The following is an 18,746-nucleotide window of genomic DNA, read 5'->3' as shown; positions in this document are numbered from 1 at the left end:
AATAGGTCAAAAGCCAAGGGTGGGTATGTATCTGTGTGTTTTTATCTCAATGATCTTATCACTGTAAGTATACATTTTTTGCTCTGTTGGAAAATTTCATTGATTAAAATAAGTTTATTAATGAATTATTTAATTAGAGAAATTGTTTATTGCAAGTCTTTGTTGTGCCAGGGCTCTGAGTATAGTGTTAATGTGATTACGGGAACAGAATTGAACTCCACCATACAGAAAAAAACAAGTCCCATAGAATCATAGTAAATACAGAGGCGCCTGGGTGGCTCAGCTGGTTGAGCATCCGGCTCTTGGTTTCAGCTCAGGTTGTGATCTCAGTGTGGTGAGATCAAACCCCATGTTGATCTCCTTGCTCAGCTTGAGAGTCTGCTTGAGATTTTTTCCCTCCCCCACTGCTCCTCCCTGTTTGTACTCTCTCTCTCTTTCTCTCAAATAAGTAAATAAGAAAGTAAGTAAATAAATAAAATCTTAAAAAAAAAAAAAAAGAAACATAGTAAATACAACCCCTGAGTCTGGCCATGTAGATTGCTGAGTGACGGTGGTTACAAAGAAAATGTAGTAAGGGCATGTCCAGTACTCAAGATGGGTCTAATGAGAGGTCAGAGATGCCAGGGCACAGGATCTGGGTTGGGCGCTTGTTCCCAGGTCAACATGTCCAGTTTTCTAAATCCTGTGGTGATACGTCAAAAGTTTGGGTGATCCATGATCTGATGAATCAAAAGGACATGTGACATAAAGCCAATGAGATAGACACCTCTGAGGGTCAGTGAAAAAGGAAACGGCCTTACTGTTGTGCTACTGATTTATTTCTTGACTTCAGAAAGGAGAGGCTGATGCCATGACTTTGGATGGAGGCTTCATTTACATAGCGGGCAAGTGCGGTCTGGTGCCAGTCCTGGCAGAGAACTACAGTAAGTGGAGGGGGTGCCTCTCTGTGTTTTACTTCCTCTGGGCCATGGACATAGAAAGAAGGAGAAATGATCTAGTTCATTATTGAGATAATAATTAACTATGGGTGGAGTGTAAGAGGCTAGCAGATAGTATCCTCCTTCCCCAGAGTCAGAACCAATGAAGATATGGACATAGGAGTTAGGCAGAAAGAGACGGAAAGAGATGTTTATTATTGAAAGGCTGATATTGGAGGGCATGGGACAGCGCTGGCTTCAGGGCTCACCAAATGGCCCTGGAGTTAGAGTTACCCACTAGTTCAGGAGAACAGGTTTGTTGGCATACCCAACGGCTGAGGGCAGAGGAGAATGCATACTGTCATAGAGCTTCATCGAAAAGGTCTAAGCCACCCTCTTCCCACTCTCTTCAATAAAGAAAGGAGGGGCTGAGCCACATGTGCCTCGCTCGATACTTTTGCTAAATTTACTAGTCCAAAATTAACTCACCCCAGCTGCACTGGAAGGTTGAGAGGTGAGGCTACAAGGTCATGTTCTTCAGTGGGGGATCCTTTCACATAAAAAAAATAAAGCTGGAGAAAAGAGAATTTCACCAATATAATTTATTAAGCATCTCATCTGCTAGGCAGTGAGCAAGAAACCATATATTATCCCTCAAAACAAAACAACTTTGTGAAGTAAATAATAGCAGTTCCGTTTTACTGATATAAAAACTAAAGCTTAGAGAAGTTAGATGATGTGTCCAAGGTAGAATGAAGACCATATCCGGGTTTTTCTGACTCCATGGACTGGTTTTTTTCCCCTCCAACATAGCAAGCATATAATGATTGCCTACCACAGTCCAGAGCTCTGAAGGGAAGAAAGAGATCAGGATGATTTGAATCACATAGCCAGTGCATAAGGATCTTTGTCAAGATCTTCAGCGGTCTCTGCCCCTCTTCAAAGGGCATCTCATTTTCTTTCTCTGTAACTCTCTGAGTGTTGGGGAGATTCTGGGGGTGGAACCTCATATTCAAGTGGCAAAGGTCAGGGGGAGAGGGGTTAAATGGGGCTGCAGAGTCTTGGCTTGTTGATAACCAGTGACAAGCGGCTTAGCTGGTGCTTCTTACTTTATTCCTCACTCTTGAGACTGAGAAGCTCATGACTTTGGATTGAGTAATATGAGAGTTTAATGCCGTGTATCCCGATTGTTTTTCTTTTTAGTGCCTAAGGATGGGTCTACGTGTGTAAATACACCCGTGGTAGGTGAGTCAGAATCAGTAACACTGGGGCTCAAAGGTGAAGGCCATCGTTGGGGAGAGGGTGAGGAGTCGATCTTGTCTTTAGAATAGACCAGCTGACAAGTTCTCCCATCTGTGTCTCCACTTAGGCAGGGCGGGTCTATATCTGTTCCTGAAGTACCTAATCTTGGAAAACAGGGCAGTGTTTCTCAATCTAGTGTAGTGCCTGGACCAGCTGCATCAGCATCACCTGAGAACTTGTGAGAAATGCAAATTCTTGGGCTCCACCCAAATCCACTGAGTCAGAAACTCCAAGGATGGGGTCACTGCTCTGTGTTTTAATAAGCCCTCCAGCTGATTCTGATGCACACTGGGTTTTGAAAACAGCTGTGGTGGAAGATCCTGGGATGAAAACAGGTGCTCACGTGGGTTTGGCATTTCTTATGGGACAGGTGAACTGGGGGAGGTGGGTGGATTTGGACCACCACAGCACTAGCAGCATCTCTGGTCCCTGCTGAGCACAGGGTCACAGAGGCCCTGCAGGCCCACACCCTAGAGTTCAAAGCTTCTCCCCTGCAGCAGCTCCCCTCCATGTGCAATAGGACCCAAGCCCTAAGATATGCTCTCCCCCTCTCCCTCTGCTTTTATGGCTTACAGTCTTCAGTGGGTTGTGTCTTCATCCCCAACCCTAAGGGCTGGCATTTCGACAGCCGTGCAATCTACTGAATACAGAATATGAGAAGTCAGAAAGAACTCCACTTCAAGAACGGTTGAAATTTCCAGGAACTGTAGTGATATGCAAATGCAGGTCAACAAAGAAGACAGTTCAGGGTGGCTGGCTGTGATGGAGAAGGTTAGATTTGAATAGAGACAGAGAGGGATCAACTCCAAAGACACACACACACACACACACACACACACACACACACACACCCACCCCAGATGGCAATAATTAATGTCATTTGTGCAGAATTAGTTACACCTCCAGAAAGGCACAGTAACAGTATTTGGCTGCTGGAACGGTGTAATAGAGCACAGTCTGGTGAGGGTTTGCTGTGGCCTCAGGAGAATCTGCTTCCCTGAGAGGGGGCTCTGGTACTATTTGTGCCACTAGCAGCATGGCTGGAAACCCAGCCATGTAATTTCCCCATTGTATCGTAATGTACAATGTGCCCATATTAGCACATTTGATCCCCCCCAAAAATCCCCCTGGATGGATATCATTGTCACCATTTTACTGTGAAGTAATTGGCAATGCAGGTCTTCCACCTGCCATGTTGATTTCCAATTTTTCCAGGCTTGAATATATAGAAACCTGAACTGCAACGGCAAGAAAGGGAGTGTAGTGGGGAGGGGGGTTCAGAGTGGTGGTGGAGGATCACATTATCTTCTAGTTTTGAAGATTTAGGATTCTAATCTTCTTATAAATTCAGCTTTGCTGTTTAGGCCCCAGTCAATAAGTACAGTTCAGTTACAGAGTATTGGGATAGGAATATATCAAATATCAGTGGCGTTCCCATTAGAATCAAGAACAAGAGAAGAAGACCCACTCCTACCAAAGACTCTGGTATTACTTTGGAAGTGAAGGCAATATGACTTAAAAGATTAGAAAAATATTTTTAATATTGGAGGAAAAAAGATTAAATTGTCACTATTAGAAAATGATGTTATCATAAATCTAGAAAATCAAAGACTTTAAAAAAGAAGTTACTAAAGCTCTTTCTTTTGGACTTCAATGGAAATATTTCAACAGGTGGACACTTAAATGTATAAGATTTATATAGATAATTTGTAATATGGCAAAATGGGTCACAATGTAAAAGCCCACCAGTTGGAGTATTATGAAATATGGTACTTCTGTACAGTGGAACATAACTTAGTTTCAACCAATAAACAGAAAGAGATAGCTATATCTATTTCTGCTGAATCAAAAAGGTGCCCACAATATGTCATTGAGGGAGAATAAAGCATCTCACAGTAAAGAATGTATAGCAGGAGTCCATTGAAAAAGTATGAAGTATGTGTGTAAATATTTCTGGATGTATGTATGTAGACAGGTCTGGAGAGGAGTAATGTCAGACTGTTCGGCCCCATACCTAATAATGATAGTTATTGGGAGGGTCTTCTGCTAGAGTTAGGTGAGGGATTCAAGCTATTCCTCCTCCCCTGGGATAGTGGCAGGCAGGGGCTAACTGTAGCAGCTCTAGAATACATTTTCAGAGGGTCCTGGGGCTACTGAAATTGCATTTTGATATCTCTGTTGCAAGGTCATTACGTCGTGGCAGTGGTTAAGAAATCAGATCCCTACTTCTCTTGGGACTCTCTGCAAGGCAAGAGGTCCTGCCACCCCGCAGTTGGTACTTCTGCAGGCTGGATCATCCCCATGGGTTTAATATACAACAAAACCGGGTCCTGTAAATTTGGTAAGTGTGTTCTGGGAGGCAGTGTGGCAGCCGCTTCCTTAGGCCAGTGCCTGTGTAGGACAGGAATTCAGTTCAATGGCAAGGAATGTCAAGGGATGGCATAAATGGGTAGTGGGGTCAAGGGCTGGGCAGACATTACAGGTGAGCTTCACCTCTCCTTGAGCAGGTACTCCCCTTTCTCCTCACCTCCTTACTTCTTAGGGGAATGGCTTGGCCCAATGGGCAGATATCAGGGAAATACCCTACTCTTTATGTATTACAACTGGCTCAGGGAACAAGCCTGGGGTTGCAGAGTGAGAGTGGTGTGTGTGTGTGTGTGTGTGTGTGTGTGTGTGTGTGTGTGTGCATATTGTTTTCCCATATAAACCAGATTGGCTGCTTTGTAAAAATTGAAAACCATATACCAGTAAGTCCTTGGGTGCATTTTTACTTTCATCCTTATCTCCTATAGATTCTCATATTTATCATTTTAGCAGTACTCTTGCTAGTACCTAAAAGGCTCCTGGTGCCCTGCTTTTCCCAGCCATCTGACAAATCTCACCTCTGCATGAACCCCATTACCTCCTCTCCTCACTCTCTGCACCTTAGCAGCTAAACTTGGCCGGAGAAGTCACAGGGTAGAGCAGTTCACTCCACTGGAAATGGTTCAGCTGCTGGCCTCAGTGGGCCTCTGGAAGTCACACCCTCACTGTGTCGCTGCTCCACACCCCCACGCTTCCCAATAATTATCTTAATGTCTTCACTGTCCACACATTTCCAGCCCACACCCATCTACCACCCTTTCTCAGCACATGCTCATCTCAGCTGCAACAGACAACTGAAATGGTCAGAAAGTTTCCCCCTCACCGTCCCACTGCCAAAGCTGTGGGCCTCCTCATGGCTGTATCTGCTCAGCCTCCCTCCACCTGTACTTTGGGTGTGGGTCCGTCCCGTGCTCTCCTCCCTAGAGCCTCATACCCTTGGTTATTCCTTCTCTCTCTAGTATAGCCAACAATTTCTTTCAACATTAAACAACCCCAGTGTTTTCCATTTTTAAAAGTCCTCCCTCTCCCAGCAGTCTCCTCCAGCTTCTGACTTGTTTCTCCTCCTCCTTGCTGCCAGACTTCTTAACAGCATGGTCTGAGCCACTTGTCTCCCACTCACTCCTCCACTCCCTGTCCTCTGGCTTCTCTGCATCATTCCATAGGAAGGACTCTGAAAGCTACTGGTGACCTGCTCAGTTGGAAGGTCATGCTCCAGTCCATTCTTCTATGACTTCTCTTTCTACAGATCACCTTAAAACACTATCTTCTGGCTTTTGTGAAAACACTGGCTTGGTTTTTCTCCTACCCTTACAAAGTCCCTTTTCCCAATCTGGTTAATAAATGTTTCAATTGCTTAAAGGAACTTTCTTCCCCCATTCTAAACTCAATCCGCAGGCACTCACATCCATGCCTACAGCCTCGTTTACCATCTAAACAAATAATACTATACATACAAAACTAGGCACATAGCCAGCACTAGATAAATGTTTGCTGTTATCACTATTATTAATATTATATCCATATGTTGATAACTATTACATCTTTATCCCTAGCATTGATCTTTCACTTCCACACCTGTGTATATTGAACTGCCTATTTGACATTATCTAGTTGAATATCTCAAAAGCACATTAAGCTCAAAACAAAATGTGTCATCTCTGCTGAGTCGGCTCCAGAGCTGCCTAGCTCAGTGGAGGACGCTATAGTTCATCCACTTGCCCCAGCTGGAAACCAAGCTGTCATCTCCCAAGTACCATCCATCACCAGTGATGTCCCTCTTCACTGTCTCCCTCCCCTTGTGCTACCCTAGTCCAAGTGGTCCTCATCTCCCCTGGACTACTTCAGTAACCTGCTGCTTGCACCCCACATCTGCCCTGGATTCCATTCATCCCACTGGCAGACCAATCTTTGCAAAGTGCAGATCTGGCTATATCCGGCCCACTACCCCTGGTCTAGCATTGCTATAGCCCTTCAGAAGCTCCTCATTTCTCTAAGGATAAAGAACAAAATTTACACAAAGGTGTAAAAGCAGTTCTGGACCTTGCCTCCTCTCCACTCACTCTTGCACTGGATGGTCTAGCCCAGGGGCCTCTTACTAACCTTTCTGTGCTGTTTGCCCTCACCCCCCACTCTGGCCCTGGGCCTTTACAGATGCTGCTCCCTGTCTGGAAAACTCTTGTCCTTTCACCCTTCACTTAAGTAATTGCTATTCATTCTTCATCTCTCCACGTGAGGCCTCTCCCTGATTCCCAGGTCTGTACCAGATTCCTTTATGTACAGCTGTGTAGAACCATATTCTTCTTTCCCATTGCAAGCCAGGGCGGGGGTGGTGTACAAATTCACTAGTGTGGCTACTTGAGTTATGATTGTTGCTCATGGACTTGGGTTCCAGGAACACGGGGCCTATGTAATGTCCTCACCAATGTGCCCTGGAGCCCAGCACGGGGCTTGGCAGCAGGGCCTCTCAGGTCCCTTCCTGGATTTGGAGTCAAGATGGAATACCTTATAAGGGAGGGCAAGGGCAGCAGAGGTCAGGAAGAATGTGGGAGAGGTTTGACTGGGTGGGGCTTTCAGTTTTGTTCTCTCCCTTAGGATTACATCTGCGTCTGTCCTTCCACTCCTCTGCCCTGTGCCACTTCTGCTCCACAGACACTTGTCCCAACTTCAGCCAGTCCCCCTTTATTTTGCTCTAGTTGCAACTTTCTTTTTATTACATAACTTTCTTATTTGTAATAATATGGTACCAAACACCCAAATGTGTCTTTATACCATTCAAGCAATTCTAGGGACAAAATCGGAGGCTTTCTTGCTAACATGGATGAGAAGAGCTGACCTCCTGTGTTTTCCTGCACAGATGAATTCTTCAGTCAAAGCTGTGCCCCAGGGTCTGACCCAGATTCCAGTCTCTGCGCTCTGTGCAGTGGTGGCAGCAGCCCAGCCCACACCTGTGCTCCCAACAACCACGAGAGATACTATGGCTTCAGCGGGGCATTCAGGCGAGTAGTGTCTGTGAACTGCCTTTCTCTTGGGCACCAACCCAGTGAACCTCTTGTCTTTTCATCTTTTCCATCATTCCAAGATCTGGCTGCTGCATTTAGGAGGAATCAAAATTAGAAAAGAGAACTGCAAATTCTCACTGGCCCCAAGGCGTTAAGTCCAGCTCCTTTCTGGAATGCTTTTCTGCAGACCCAGCTGACTTAGGGCGCCTGAGGAGAGGCAAGAATGAGGGGTGCAGGGTCACAACCCTGGGTCTACTTTTGTTCTTTTCTTCTGTGTGATTGTGGGCAAGTCACGGAATCTTTCAGAGCCCCAGTTTAAAATCAGAGGACAGGTACTGGACATGTGCTTCTTACACCTGGCTGATAAGTACATTTTAAAAATAAGTATTCCTGGGATCCTCCAGCCATTCAAGAAACCTTTATTGAGCACCTACTATGTGGCAGGCACTGGGCTAGGTAGAGGGGTTATTAGAGCAACAAGACACATGTAGCTCCCCTGCCCCCTGCGTCTCATGGGGAGAGTAGGACAATAAACATATAAATAAGGGCCAATCACTTCCTGACCGTGCTGAGTGCTCCAAAGGAACCAGGGGGGTGGTGCTGTAGTGACTTGGGTAGGAGACAGTTTTGGAAATGGTGGCCAGGGAAGGCCTTGGCAAACAGAAGGGACTGTGTGAACGGAGAATTAAATATTGAGAGGGAATCAGGCCTGAGAAAACCTGGAGGAAGACTTTCAAGCAAGAAGGAACAACCAGGACAAAGGCATGGGGTGGGACAAATCATGCTGTGTCTGAGGCCAGAACAGAGGGCCCTGAGGGGGGGCACAGGAGGTGAGGGGGACATAGGTATGCAGAGGCTGGAGCTGCAACATTGGGTATGTCTCAGTGCCCTATTGGCCTGACCAAGGAGGTAGAGTTAATTCTAAGTATGCTGAGCAGCGTGGGACCCTTTGAGGCAGGAGGCATGCCGTGTGAATTGGGGTTGTGTGGCTGCTGTGTGGAGAACGCGTGAGCATCTAGGAAGGACCCCTTTATTTGTCACACTACCAGATGACTTTGTCCTGCCATCTCCAAAGTTTTATCTCTTTCATAAGCCATATATAATGACATATTTTCACAGATCCCACGACAACAATGTATGCTGAACATGAAACCTAGGCTAAAGTAGGGTTGTTTTGTTTTGTTATATCGCAAAGTACGTTGGCATTAGGGTTGACGGTCTTATTGGTGCTAATATGATAATATCACAGAGGACTTAGAATTGTCAGAGGTTTGTCTTGAAACACAATCTGCCCTCTTCCTCTAATGCAGTTGAACACCCACAGAGCACCCTCAGCTTCAGATGGCTCGTTCTCCCCACCACTTCCTACCTGCCTTTTCACTCTCTTGGGTTTCCTGGCTCTAACATTTCTACTGACTTGTGACCCACCGATCCTGCCAGCTCTTCCCTGTTCTCTCCCTGCTTCATGTTCCTTTCCCCTCCACACCCAGCATACATTCCACAGCCAACCACGATAATCATTCCCCTGCGAGTAGCCTCAAATGCCTGCCCCTCTGCTGGCTGAAGCACGGCCTTGGTTAGGTCTGACATTCCACCACTCTGTGTCTGTACTGTTGGGGTGCCTGGCCTCCTTGTATAGTAAGGAGAACCCACCTCATATATGCACATGTGCCTAGTGCCCTCACTACCCACTCTCCTAGAAGATGAGTCCATCCTCTGTCCTCTCCTCAATCTTCAACACATCTCCCTTCGTCTGTCATGCCTTTGTTTCCTATTTCAGCTGAGAAAATTGAAGCAATCCAAAGAAATGCCACAACATCCCACTGTCACATCTACCCATGTGTGGCATCTGTGCCCACAGACGCCACTCTCCCTCCTCTTGTGTGGACCACTTGACTGTCTCCTAGCTCAGCCCTGTCCCACGCCTGCACCAGCCTCTCCTCCGGTCTGTCCAAGGGCATTGCTCGGCACTTCTCCCCTCTTGCTCCTGCGCCATCGCAGGTTCTTCTCTACTGGGTCATTTCCCATCCACACATGTTGCTGTTTTTTTCACCTTAAACATCAGTAGATAAGTAAAATCTCTCTTGATCTCACTTCCCTCTCCAGCGACTTCCCATTTCTCTTCTTCTCTATATCCCCCTCTCTTGCTTTATTATTTTTTTAGCACGTTTCATGCTCTAGAATACTACATATTTTATCTGCTTGCTTAATGTCTTTTTCCTTTAATAAAATGAATAAAGACTCCTTTGTTGAAAGTGAAAAAACCCAAGGAGCTTCCTCTTTAGAAGGCATGAGACTTGAGCCTCAGGAGTCAGCCAAGATACTTTAAGGTGAGAGGTGCCAGATAAAATTTAGGAGATCCAGCTGAATTAGAATTCCAGATAAACAATGAATGAATGTTTAGCATAAGAGAACACACTTCTCTCCCCCTTCTACTTTGTCCTCTTCTCTCCTCTTCTTCCTCCTCCTTCTTCTCCTTTCTCCTTCTCTTCTCTTCTTCCTCCTCCTCTTCCTTTACTCCTTCTTTCACCTCCTCCTCTCCTCTTCCTTCTCCTCATCCTCCTCCTTCTTCTCCGAAGAAGAGAGATGCCTCATTTACTTTCCCTGCAGGAGGGTTTTCTCTATTTCTCAGTCTACATGGAAGGAAATGTCTATGACTAGCCTTATTACATCTTCTCAGTTATAAAGAAGCAGTTTAACACAGACCATAATGTATTCATCCCAATTCCTGGGAGATGGGATTGTCAGCCCAGTTCCAACGAAAACTTCGTGTTCACACAACTCATGCAGCGAAGTTGCGTTGTAAACTTTTAGCTGCCTCCACTGTGACCAGAGGGACTGGGGGGATGGGGGAAAGGAGTCAGTTCTCAAAGTATTAACGCTTGGTAGACCAAATAAGAGTCAAGAATTTTTAAATAAAATTATACAAGGGGAATTTTGTTTTCCTAGATATAAAAATTACATTATAATATTATATAATACTGTAATACTATGATCAGTACAGATGGGTTTGTGTGCAAGAGTGACAAATTAGTGGAAGAGACTAGACTTCGAAGACTTATACATGGACACATTATATTTGTGTATAACAAAGATAACATTTCAAACTGGGGAAAGGATGAACTTGAGAGATCAAATAGAATGAGTGTGGCGAACTGGCCCCTGGGTCTGGTGGGAGCAGATTCAATAGTGAGTCAATCCCATAAGCTGACTGGCAAGGGTCAGCCAGGGTGGTGTGAAGGGGTGCTGATCGCAAGTGCAAAGATTTCTTGTAGGTGTTTGGATGAGTGGGGGAGGGAAGCCCATTGCTGAGGGGAGTGTAGGATCAAGACAGGGATTATTGTTTTTTAAAAAAGAAAAGAAGTATGAATACTGATAAAAAGAGCCCAGTGAATGGGGAAAGTCTCCAATTACATAAGAGAAAGAAGATAACTATCAGAAGGTGCCTGAGAGTGTGGGCAGGAATGGGATGTAGGGCACCTGGGGAGGACATTTTTATGGAGAGGGAGACCTTTGCTCCTTCCTTGTGCCTGGAGGGCAGGAGAAGAGCACTGGAGACTTGAGTGACAGATTTGGCAGAGGGAGGCTGGAAGAAAGCCCATGTAATGATATCTGTGTTTTCTCTGGGAAGCAGGAGCACATGTCAAAATGAGTGTTGGGGAGAGGGTCTGTGGAGAGACAGAGGCATGGGGGAATTTGGAAAATATTTTAGTCATTGCTCTATGGAATGGGGAGGTGGCTGTCTCAAACAGTGATTCTCACCACTAAAGCACAGATTCTCCTAGGGGGCTTGTTGAAACACAGATTGCTGGGCCCCACCCCCAGAAGTTTCTGATCTAGTAGGTCTGGGGTGGGGCCCAAGAATGTGCATTTCTGACAGGTTCACAGCTGGTGCCCATGCTGCTGATCCCAGCCCACACGTCCAGAACCACAGATCTAGAGTAGAGTGAGGAAAGCGGGAATGCCCAGGAGGAGTTAATGATCAGGAGGGTCTCTGGTCTGCCTCCCTGCTGAGGTGCAGACACACCTGAGGCAGACCATCATTTTTATTCAGGACTGGGATTATATGAAGGGCAGGAAGAGGAAAGAAATAGGGCAAAGGGAGCTTAGGAAAACTGAATGGGAGTAATTGATCCTAGCTAAGTATAGAGGCACCTGAAGTTAGGAGAAAGAGAAAACTGGAGAGGTGCTCCTGATAATGAATCACTAATGTCAATTGCCAACTGATTGGATGTCATAGAACTGATTGTTAATGTGTTCAACATTTCTCAAACAGAATAGACCTTAAACACAGAGAAACAGTCTTCTGGGGATTAAGTGTGAACACATATCTAGTGATGCACATTCACGAGGGATCATTAAGGCTGACTAGACGTATGGATTTGAGAGTCCTTGAATATTCCTGTTAATACGAGGATACAAGCATCTCCTCTGGAGAAACCGATCTGTATTTAAAATAAGGAACCAAACAGTGATTATCTACAATAGAAATAAAATAAGCAGGTTTCTTTTTCTATTACATTTCACCTCTAATTCTCAGGGACAGCCTGACTGTTACAGTTGTGTGTGTGGATGGGGTCAGTGTTAGGTGTGCCCAGTGGCCTCAGGTGGAGGGGGTGTGAGCCTCCCGGTGGTTCCCTCTGGGCGTCTCTCCCTCCTACTCCCATTGGAGCTCCTCACTGACCTGACCCTTGCTGTGCAGGTGTCTGGTTGAAAAAGGAGATGTGGCCTTTGTGAAGGAGAGCACAGTCTTCCAGAACACTGACGGTATGTGCTTGTGCTGTCATTTTCTCCCTTGGAAAAAAACTGAGTCTCTCCCTGGAAGTTACTCCCCAGTCGGGCAACTGGGAAAGTTTATTAAAGCATGGCTGGCTCTCTTCATTTATAGGCATTCCTTCTATATTTTGGATACAGGTTTTTTTCAGCTATATGTACTGACAATATCTTGTTTCTCTCTGAAAGGCTTACCTTTTCACTTTCTCAATGATATTGTTCGATGAACAGACATTTTAATGTTTAATGTAGTTCAACTTATCAATCTTCTTTCTGGCTAGTGCTTTATCAGGCCTCTTTAAGAAATTTTTGCCTTTAACAAGACTGAAAAGTCACTAACCAGAAAGGCTATGAATTTATAACTATGCATTTTTTTCTTTCTTCTGTTTTATTTTTGAAGTTTTATTTTTCTGTGTCTCCCAGACATTGGTGGTTGGTCACATCCCCCTGGGGAGGGCACCTTGACCAAAGCTGTCAGCTGTGGCTGACTGACCTTCCTTCTTCCCAGGAAAGAACCCTGAAGCATGGGCTAAAGATCTGAAGCAGGAAGACTTTGAGCTGCTGTGCCTCGATGGTACCAGGAAGCCTGTGACTGAAGCTCAGAGGTGCCACCTGGCCATGGTTCCAAATCATGCTGTGGTCTCAAGGAAGGATAAGGCAGATTTTGTTCGCAGAATGCTCTTCAATCAACAGGTGTGGGCACACAGGAGGTCCTTCCACAGTCACCCCAACCGAGCGCTCAGGTCACCTGCAGAACTGACAGGCACACCCAGTCTCACACCCTTTCTCCCTGGGCAGTGGAACTAGATTCTCATAGCCCTGCCTCTGATGAAAGCAGAAAGCTAGCTCGTGGCGATGCTCACTTTGTGCTCCGGGGCTGTCTAGGATATCAAAGTTGACTGAAAAAGCCTTGGACACATGAATATCTGAAGGGTCTCCTGAGACTCACTTGCGTCTCTGAGCAGACTCCTGGTACCTTCAGAACTTGTTCAGTTCCTCCATGAGAGTTGTCTCTTTCTTCTTCTGTCACAGAAATAAGGGAGTTGGCTCAGTGCCCTTCACACTAGGGTGAGGAGGTATATGTGGTAAAAGCAAAATGGAGGCTACTCTACCTGACCTACTCTACGGATCCCAGTGCATTACTGAACCTGGACAGGCTGAGCACTGTTTTAGGCTTCCTGAAAGTTAAAGAGCCAACATTCAGACAACTCATGACCTCTACAGGCAGCCAACAATGGCTATGAATTAGCTGGATGCTTAAATCGAATGATCTTAAGGAAAACCCAAAGCCTCATCTGCCTTTCGCACTCATACACCCCACTGCTGGAAGAGCCCCATATGAGTAATCCATGTCTTAGCATATGCTACCCACACGTCCCAGTTAGAGGACTACAACGCAGGGAGAACTGGCAAAGCCAAAGGCTCTTGGTCAGGGATTCCTGAAGGCATGTGTCTCCCAAAAGGCAAGCTGCCCCCTTGGCTCTAGGGGGCTGAACAAAGAAAAAGAGAGGAGGGGAAGGAAGAGATGGAAATGGGCAGGTGCCTGGGGCAGATCTAGAGAATAGAAGAGGCAAGGCAGCAAGGGCTTTGAGCAGTGGAAGACAGGTAGTATGACCCAGGAAGCTGAAAATATCCAGCAGTGATTGGCAGAATTGTGATGCAGTGGCCACAAAACTTGAAGTATTTTTAATTTTGCAGTTACTTACATACATTATCTCCATTTACAAATGAGTAAACTGAGGTTCACTGAGCTCAGAAAAGAAGTTTCCTAAAGTCACATGACAAGGAAAAGCTAGGGCCGGATTTGAACCCAGAGGCCATGCTTTTTGCCATTAATGGTGCCTCTGAAACTGTTGCTGTGTCCCAGGTCTCCCAGGAGCTGGAGCTGAGCAATGCAGCAGACTTAGATCTTCTGAGGCAGAATACACAACCCGGTGCTGCCTGGTACTGCTGCTCACTCTGTGTCTGTCTGTCTATCTGTCTAACCCAGGAGCTCTTTGGAAGAGATGGGTTTGAATACAGGATGTTCCAGATGTTTCAATCCTCAACTAGGGACCTGCTCTTCAGCGATGACACGGCATGTTTGGCCAACCTTCAGGATAAAACAACTTATCGAAAATACTTAGGACCAGAGTATCTTAAGGCGATTGCTAACATGGGACAATGCTTACACTCTGGTGAGTAGAATAAAACACTGAGGAACAATACCATGGGGGTCAAGGTGATTATGTTTGTATTAAGGACCATCGTGTGCCAAGCTCTGGGCCAGTACTGATAGGAGCACAAAGATGGAGAAGGCTTGCTCCTGGCCCTGCAGGAGGATGCAGACCTACCAGTGAGGCAACTCAATTAGACGAAAGTATAAGAGACTACCTGAAAAAAGACCCAATCCTTTGAAGGAGACAGAGAGTGCAATTGAGATCATTTGGAAACTGAACTTGTTTACTTGTGCATTTCCATTCTTTCCCCTAACAAAATGAAAAGGTACACATGGGTGAGCACTTCAGTGTAGGGAGAGGGTTGGGAAATGACCCCTCTATATCACTAATAGACTATCAATTTTCAAAGATTTTAAGTAAAATGTGTAAGTAATATTAACAGAAACAAAATGAAGTTAGCACTATAGTGTGCCCTTTCTAGTTTTAGATATACATATGTATTAGAATGGCGTGTGTGTGCGTGTTTAGAATGGTATAGTTGCCTCAAAAAGGATTAAGTAGGAGAAATAAAATTAAAGTTGGGATAATCAAATTGCTGGGAGTGTGCCTGAATTTTTGTTGAATTGTACTGTGCGTTGGAGATGATGAGAACAGGAGAAAAGGAAAATGTAGGTATTTAAGGATAGCACTGACGTCAGTTAGGAGATACAGTCAGAGAGAGAGAGAGAGAGAGAGAGGGAATTTAAAAAAAAATTATTATTACCTAGCATTTACTTTTAGAAAACAGAAACAGAAATGTATTTAGTCTGGGTGTTATACACAACTAATGAATCATCGAACTTTACATCAAAAACCAGGGATGTACTGTATGGTGACTAACATAATAAAAAAAAAAAAGAAAAGAAATGTGTTTAGTAAGCACAGGAAGTACCTGAAAATCTTTCTCTTATGTTTTGCTTCACAGAACTTCTAGATGCCTGTACATTCCATGTACATTAAAAACTGATCAAAGTGGGCAACCACAGAGATACTCGATGCCTGCAAATATGGTGGGGACACATCCTCACTTGTCTGTGTGTAGGCCTCTGTTAACCTCAGTTGTTTGATATAATTATGTGCTGTAACTGGTACAAAAATTAAAATGAATAAAAATTGTGTCTGTTCAGAAAACTTCATTATATGTCCTCAGATTTTTTGAGGGGAAAAAACTGTCTTTATACTAGAGTTATGCTTCTAAATTTAATATCTATTAAATTGTACTTTTTAAAAGAACTGTACAAGACTAGCTCATCTTCCCTCCCTATTCTTTATTTTACCCAAGAGTTGAATCACTTATATAGAATTTAAGCAATAAATCTGTCTGAAGGGAGTCTGAGTGGTGATTATAAGTGTGTAAAAAAAAAGCATCAGTGTGTGCAGTAGAAGGACTTACATAATAAAAACAGAGGATAAGGAATGAGTTTGTGTATTTTAAAAATATATTTGAACATTTAAAATTCATAACCTCAAGTGGAATAAAAATCCTGACTCAGGGGGCACCTGGCTGGCTCAGCCATTAAGCGTCTGCCTTTGGCTCAGGTCATGATCCCGGGGTCCTGGGATGGAGCCCCACATCAGGCTCCCTGCTCAGCAGGAAGCCTGCTTCTCCCTCTCACACTCGCCTTGCTTGTGTTTCCTCTCTCACTGTCTCTCTCTGTCAAATACATAAAAATGAAATCTTTAATTAAAAAAAATCCTGACTCAGATTAATTGGAAGACATTAAATTTACTGCAAAAATCTAACCCTACAGTCAACCCTTTACAGTCAACTTCCTGAAAGTATGATTTACACTCACTTAAATCAGTTTTTTATCAGAGATTTTGCCATATCTAGTATTACCACAACTGAAGTTTATGGTAGTGCCTCAATAAATATTGAATGGGACCCTAAGTCATATATTGTTAAATGTTAGTTTTATGAGTGTGGACTTCTGCTTCTATCTGTGAAAGAGTAACCAGTACAGGACTTGCCCTCCTTCCATAAACAACTAAAAAACTGCACAAAGTATATGAAACAACTGTTTTCAAACATTGGACAATAGCAGCACAGGACTCCAGCTCCTGAAAGAAGGGGAAAAAAAGAGGTAAGCAGAATGATGACCCTACTTTTTGCCTGGAAGAAGTTTCCAGATGATGGCACAGGTTGGGGGAACCCAAGAAAGCCTGTCATGTTGAGTTGTGGAAACAGAGATCAGAGCTTAGGGAAGCAAGATGACTGGAGTTTGTATACAGAAGACATCTGTAGAAGAGTCTCCTTGAATGTTTGGTGAAACACTAATATGCACGAGTGTAGAATGAAATTGAAATCTGTCAGACTAGACAAAGAATAACTGTGAGAGACCTATAAGCTGAACAATTCCCAACACCCACACAGAGCTAGGAGTCAGTTGTGTTCCTACTATAATCTGAATGAAGAGACCTAATCGAACACCTAAGGATTTTACTGAAGGTCAGGCCTTGGATGTGAGGATAAATAAAGTAGCTGTAGACTAAGGGCTGCTCTATAACTGACCTGAGAGTGAAACTAGCCTTGGTAGGATCCAGCTGATCTGTAAGTAACTTAATGGCCTTCTAAAATAAGCCTCAAAATACATTACAGGAAGACAACAAATTCTAAATATTCGAAAATGTTGCATACATAATATCCAGCATCAAATGCAAAAGTTACCAGATATGCAAAGAAGCATGAAATGTGATTCAGAGTCAGAAGAAAAATCAACCAATAAAAACACACCTAAAGGGATACCTGGGTGGCTCAATCGGTTAAGTGCCAGACTCACGATTCTGGCTCAGGTCATGATCTCAGAGTTATGAGATGGAGCCCTGTGTCAGGCTTCATGCTCAGAGCAGAGACTGCTTAAGATTCCACAGATTCCTGGGGCGCCTGGGTGGCGCAGTCGTTAAAGCGTCTGCCTTCGGCTCAGGGCGTGATCCCGGCCTACCGGGATCGAGTCCCACATTGGGCTCCTCTGCTGTGAGCCTGCTTCTTCCTCTCCCACTCCCCCTGCTGTGTTCCCTCTCTCGCTGGCTGTCTCTCTGTCACATAAATAAATAAAATCTTTAAAAAAAAAAAAAAAAAAGATTCCACAGATTCCACTTGAGATTCCCTCTGCCCCTTCCCCCCACTCTCTCTCAAAAATATAAATAAAAACTTAAAAAAAACCCCACACACCTAAAAACTAAAGACATGATGGTAGTTAGACAATAGACTTGATTTTAAAATTTTTTTTCTTCAAAATTTTTTTTATTTTTTAAAGATTTTTATTTATTTATTCGACAGAGATAGAGACAGCCAGAGAGAGAGGGAACACAGTCAGGGGGAGTGGGAGAGGAAGAAGCAGGCTCATAGCGGAGGAGACTGATGTGGGGCTCGATCCCATAACGCCGGGATCACGCCCTGAGCTGAAGGCAGACGCTTAACCGCTGTGCCACCCAGGCGCCCCTTTTTCTTCAAAATTTTATTTAAATTCTAGTTAGTTAACATACAGTGCAATATTGGATTCAGGATTCAGGGATTCATCACTTACATATAACACCCCGTGCTCAGCACAAGTGCCCTCCTTAATACCCATCATCCAATTATCCCTTCCCCCCCACCTCCCTCTATCAACCCTCAGTTTGTTCTCTATGGTTAAGAGTATCTTATGGTTTGCTTCCCTCTCTCTCTTTTTTCCCCCTTTCCCATATGTTCATCTGTTTTCTTTCTTAAATTCCACATATGACTGAAATCATATGGTATTTGTATTTCTTCGACTGATTTATTTCACTTAGCATAATACACTCTAGGTCCATTCACGTTGTTGCAAATGGCAAGATTTCATTTTTTTGATGGCTGAGGAATATCCCACTGTGTATATGTACCAAATCTTGTCTACCCATTCATCAGTTGATGAACATTCAACCTCTTTCCATATTTTGGTTATTGTTGATAATGCTATATACATCGGGGTGCATGAACCATTTCTAATCTGTATTTTTGTATATTTTGGGTAAATACCTAGTACTGTTATTGCTGGATCATAGGGTAGTTCTATTTTTAACTTTTTGAGGAACCTCCATTCTGTTTTCCACAGTGGCTGTACCAGGTTGCTTCCCACCAACAGGGCAAGAGGGTTCCTCTTTCTCCGCAACCTGGCCAACACCTGTTGTTTCTTGTGTTGGTATTTTCGCCATTCTGACAGGTGTGAGATGGT

The 18,746-nt window shown here is 44.3% G+C and overlaps 1 protein-coding gene across 4 annotated transcripts in view; it reads left to right on the top strand.

Moving 5' to 3' along the window:
- Window positions 1-15,684, top strand: part of LOC113253950 (inhibitor of carbonic anhydrase) — a 61,091-nt gene extending 45,407 nt beyond the window's left edge. For all 4 annotated transcript variants that reach the window (XM_057316031.1, XM_057316030.1, XM_026497050.4 and 1 more), the window contains exons 10-17: window positions 833-923; window positions 2,121-2,162; window positions 4,405-4,560; window positions 7,438-7,579; window positions 12,285-12,349; window positions 12,864-13,048; window positions 14,346-14,532; window positions 15,479-15,684. In XM_057316031.1, coding sequence (XP_057172014.1) covers window positions 833-923; window positions 2,121-2,162; window positions 4,405-4,560; window positions 7,438-7,579; window positions 12,285-12,349; window positions 12,864-13,048; window positions 14,346-14,532; window positions 15,479-15,513 — 903 coding nt within the window. In that variant the 3' untranslated portion in view covers window positions 15,514-15,684. The remainder of the gene's footprint in view (window positions 1-832; window positions 924-2,120; window positions 2,163-4,404; window positions 4,561-7,437; window positions 7,580-12,284; window positions 12,350-12,863; window positions 13,049-14,345; window positions 14,533-15,478) is intronic.
- Window positions 15,685-18,746: the final 3,062 nt, after the last annotated feature.

Source organism: Ursus arctos, unplaced genomic scaffold (assembly GCF_023065955.2).
Source record: "Ursus arctos isolate Adak ecotype North America unplaced genomic scaffold, UrsArc2.0 scaffold_20, whole genome shotgun sequence".
In the NCBI taxonomy this organism is placed as follows: domain Eukaryota; kingdom Metazoa; phylum Chordata; class Mammalia; order Carnivora; family Ursidae; genus Ursus; species Ursus arctos.
The sequence above is the reverse complement of the archived record's forward strand: the minus strand, read 5'-3'. Positions and strand labels throughout refer to the sequence as shown.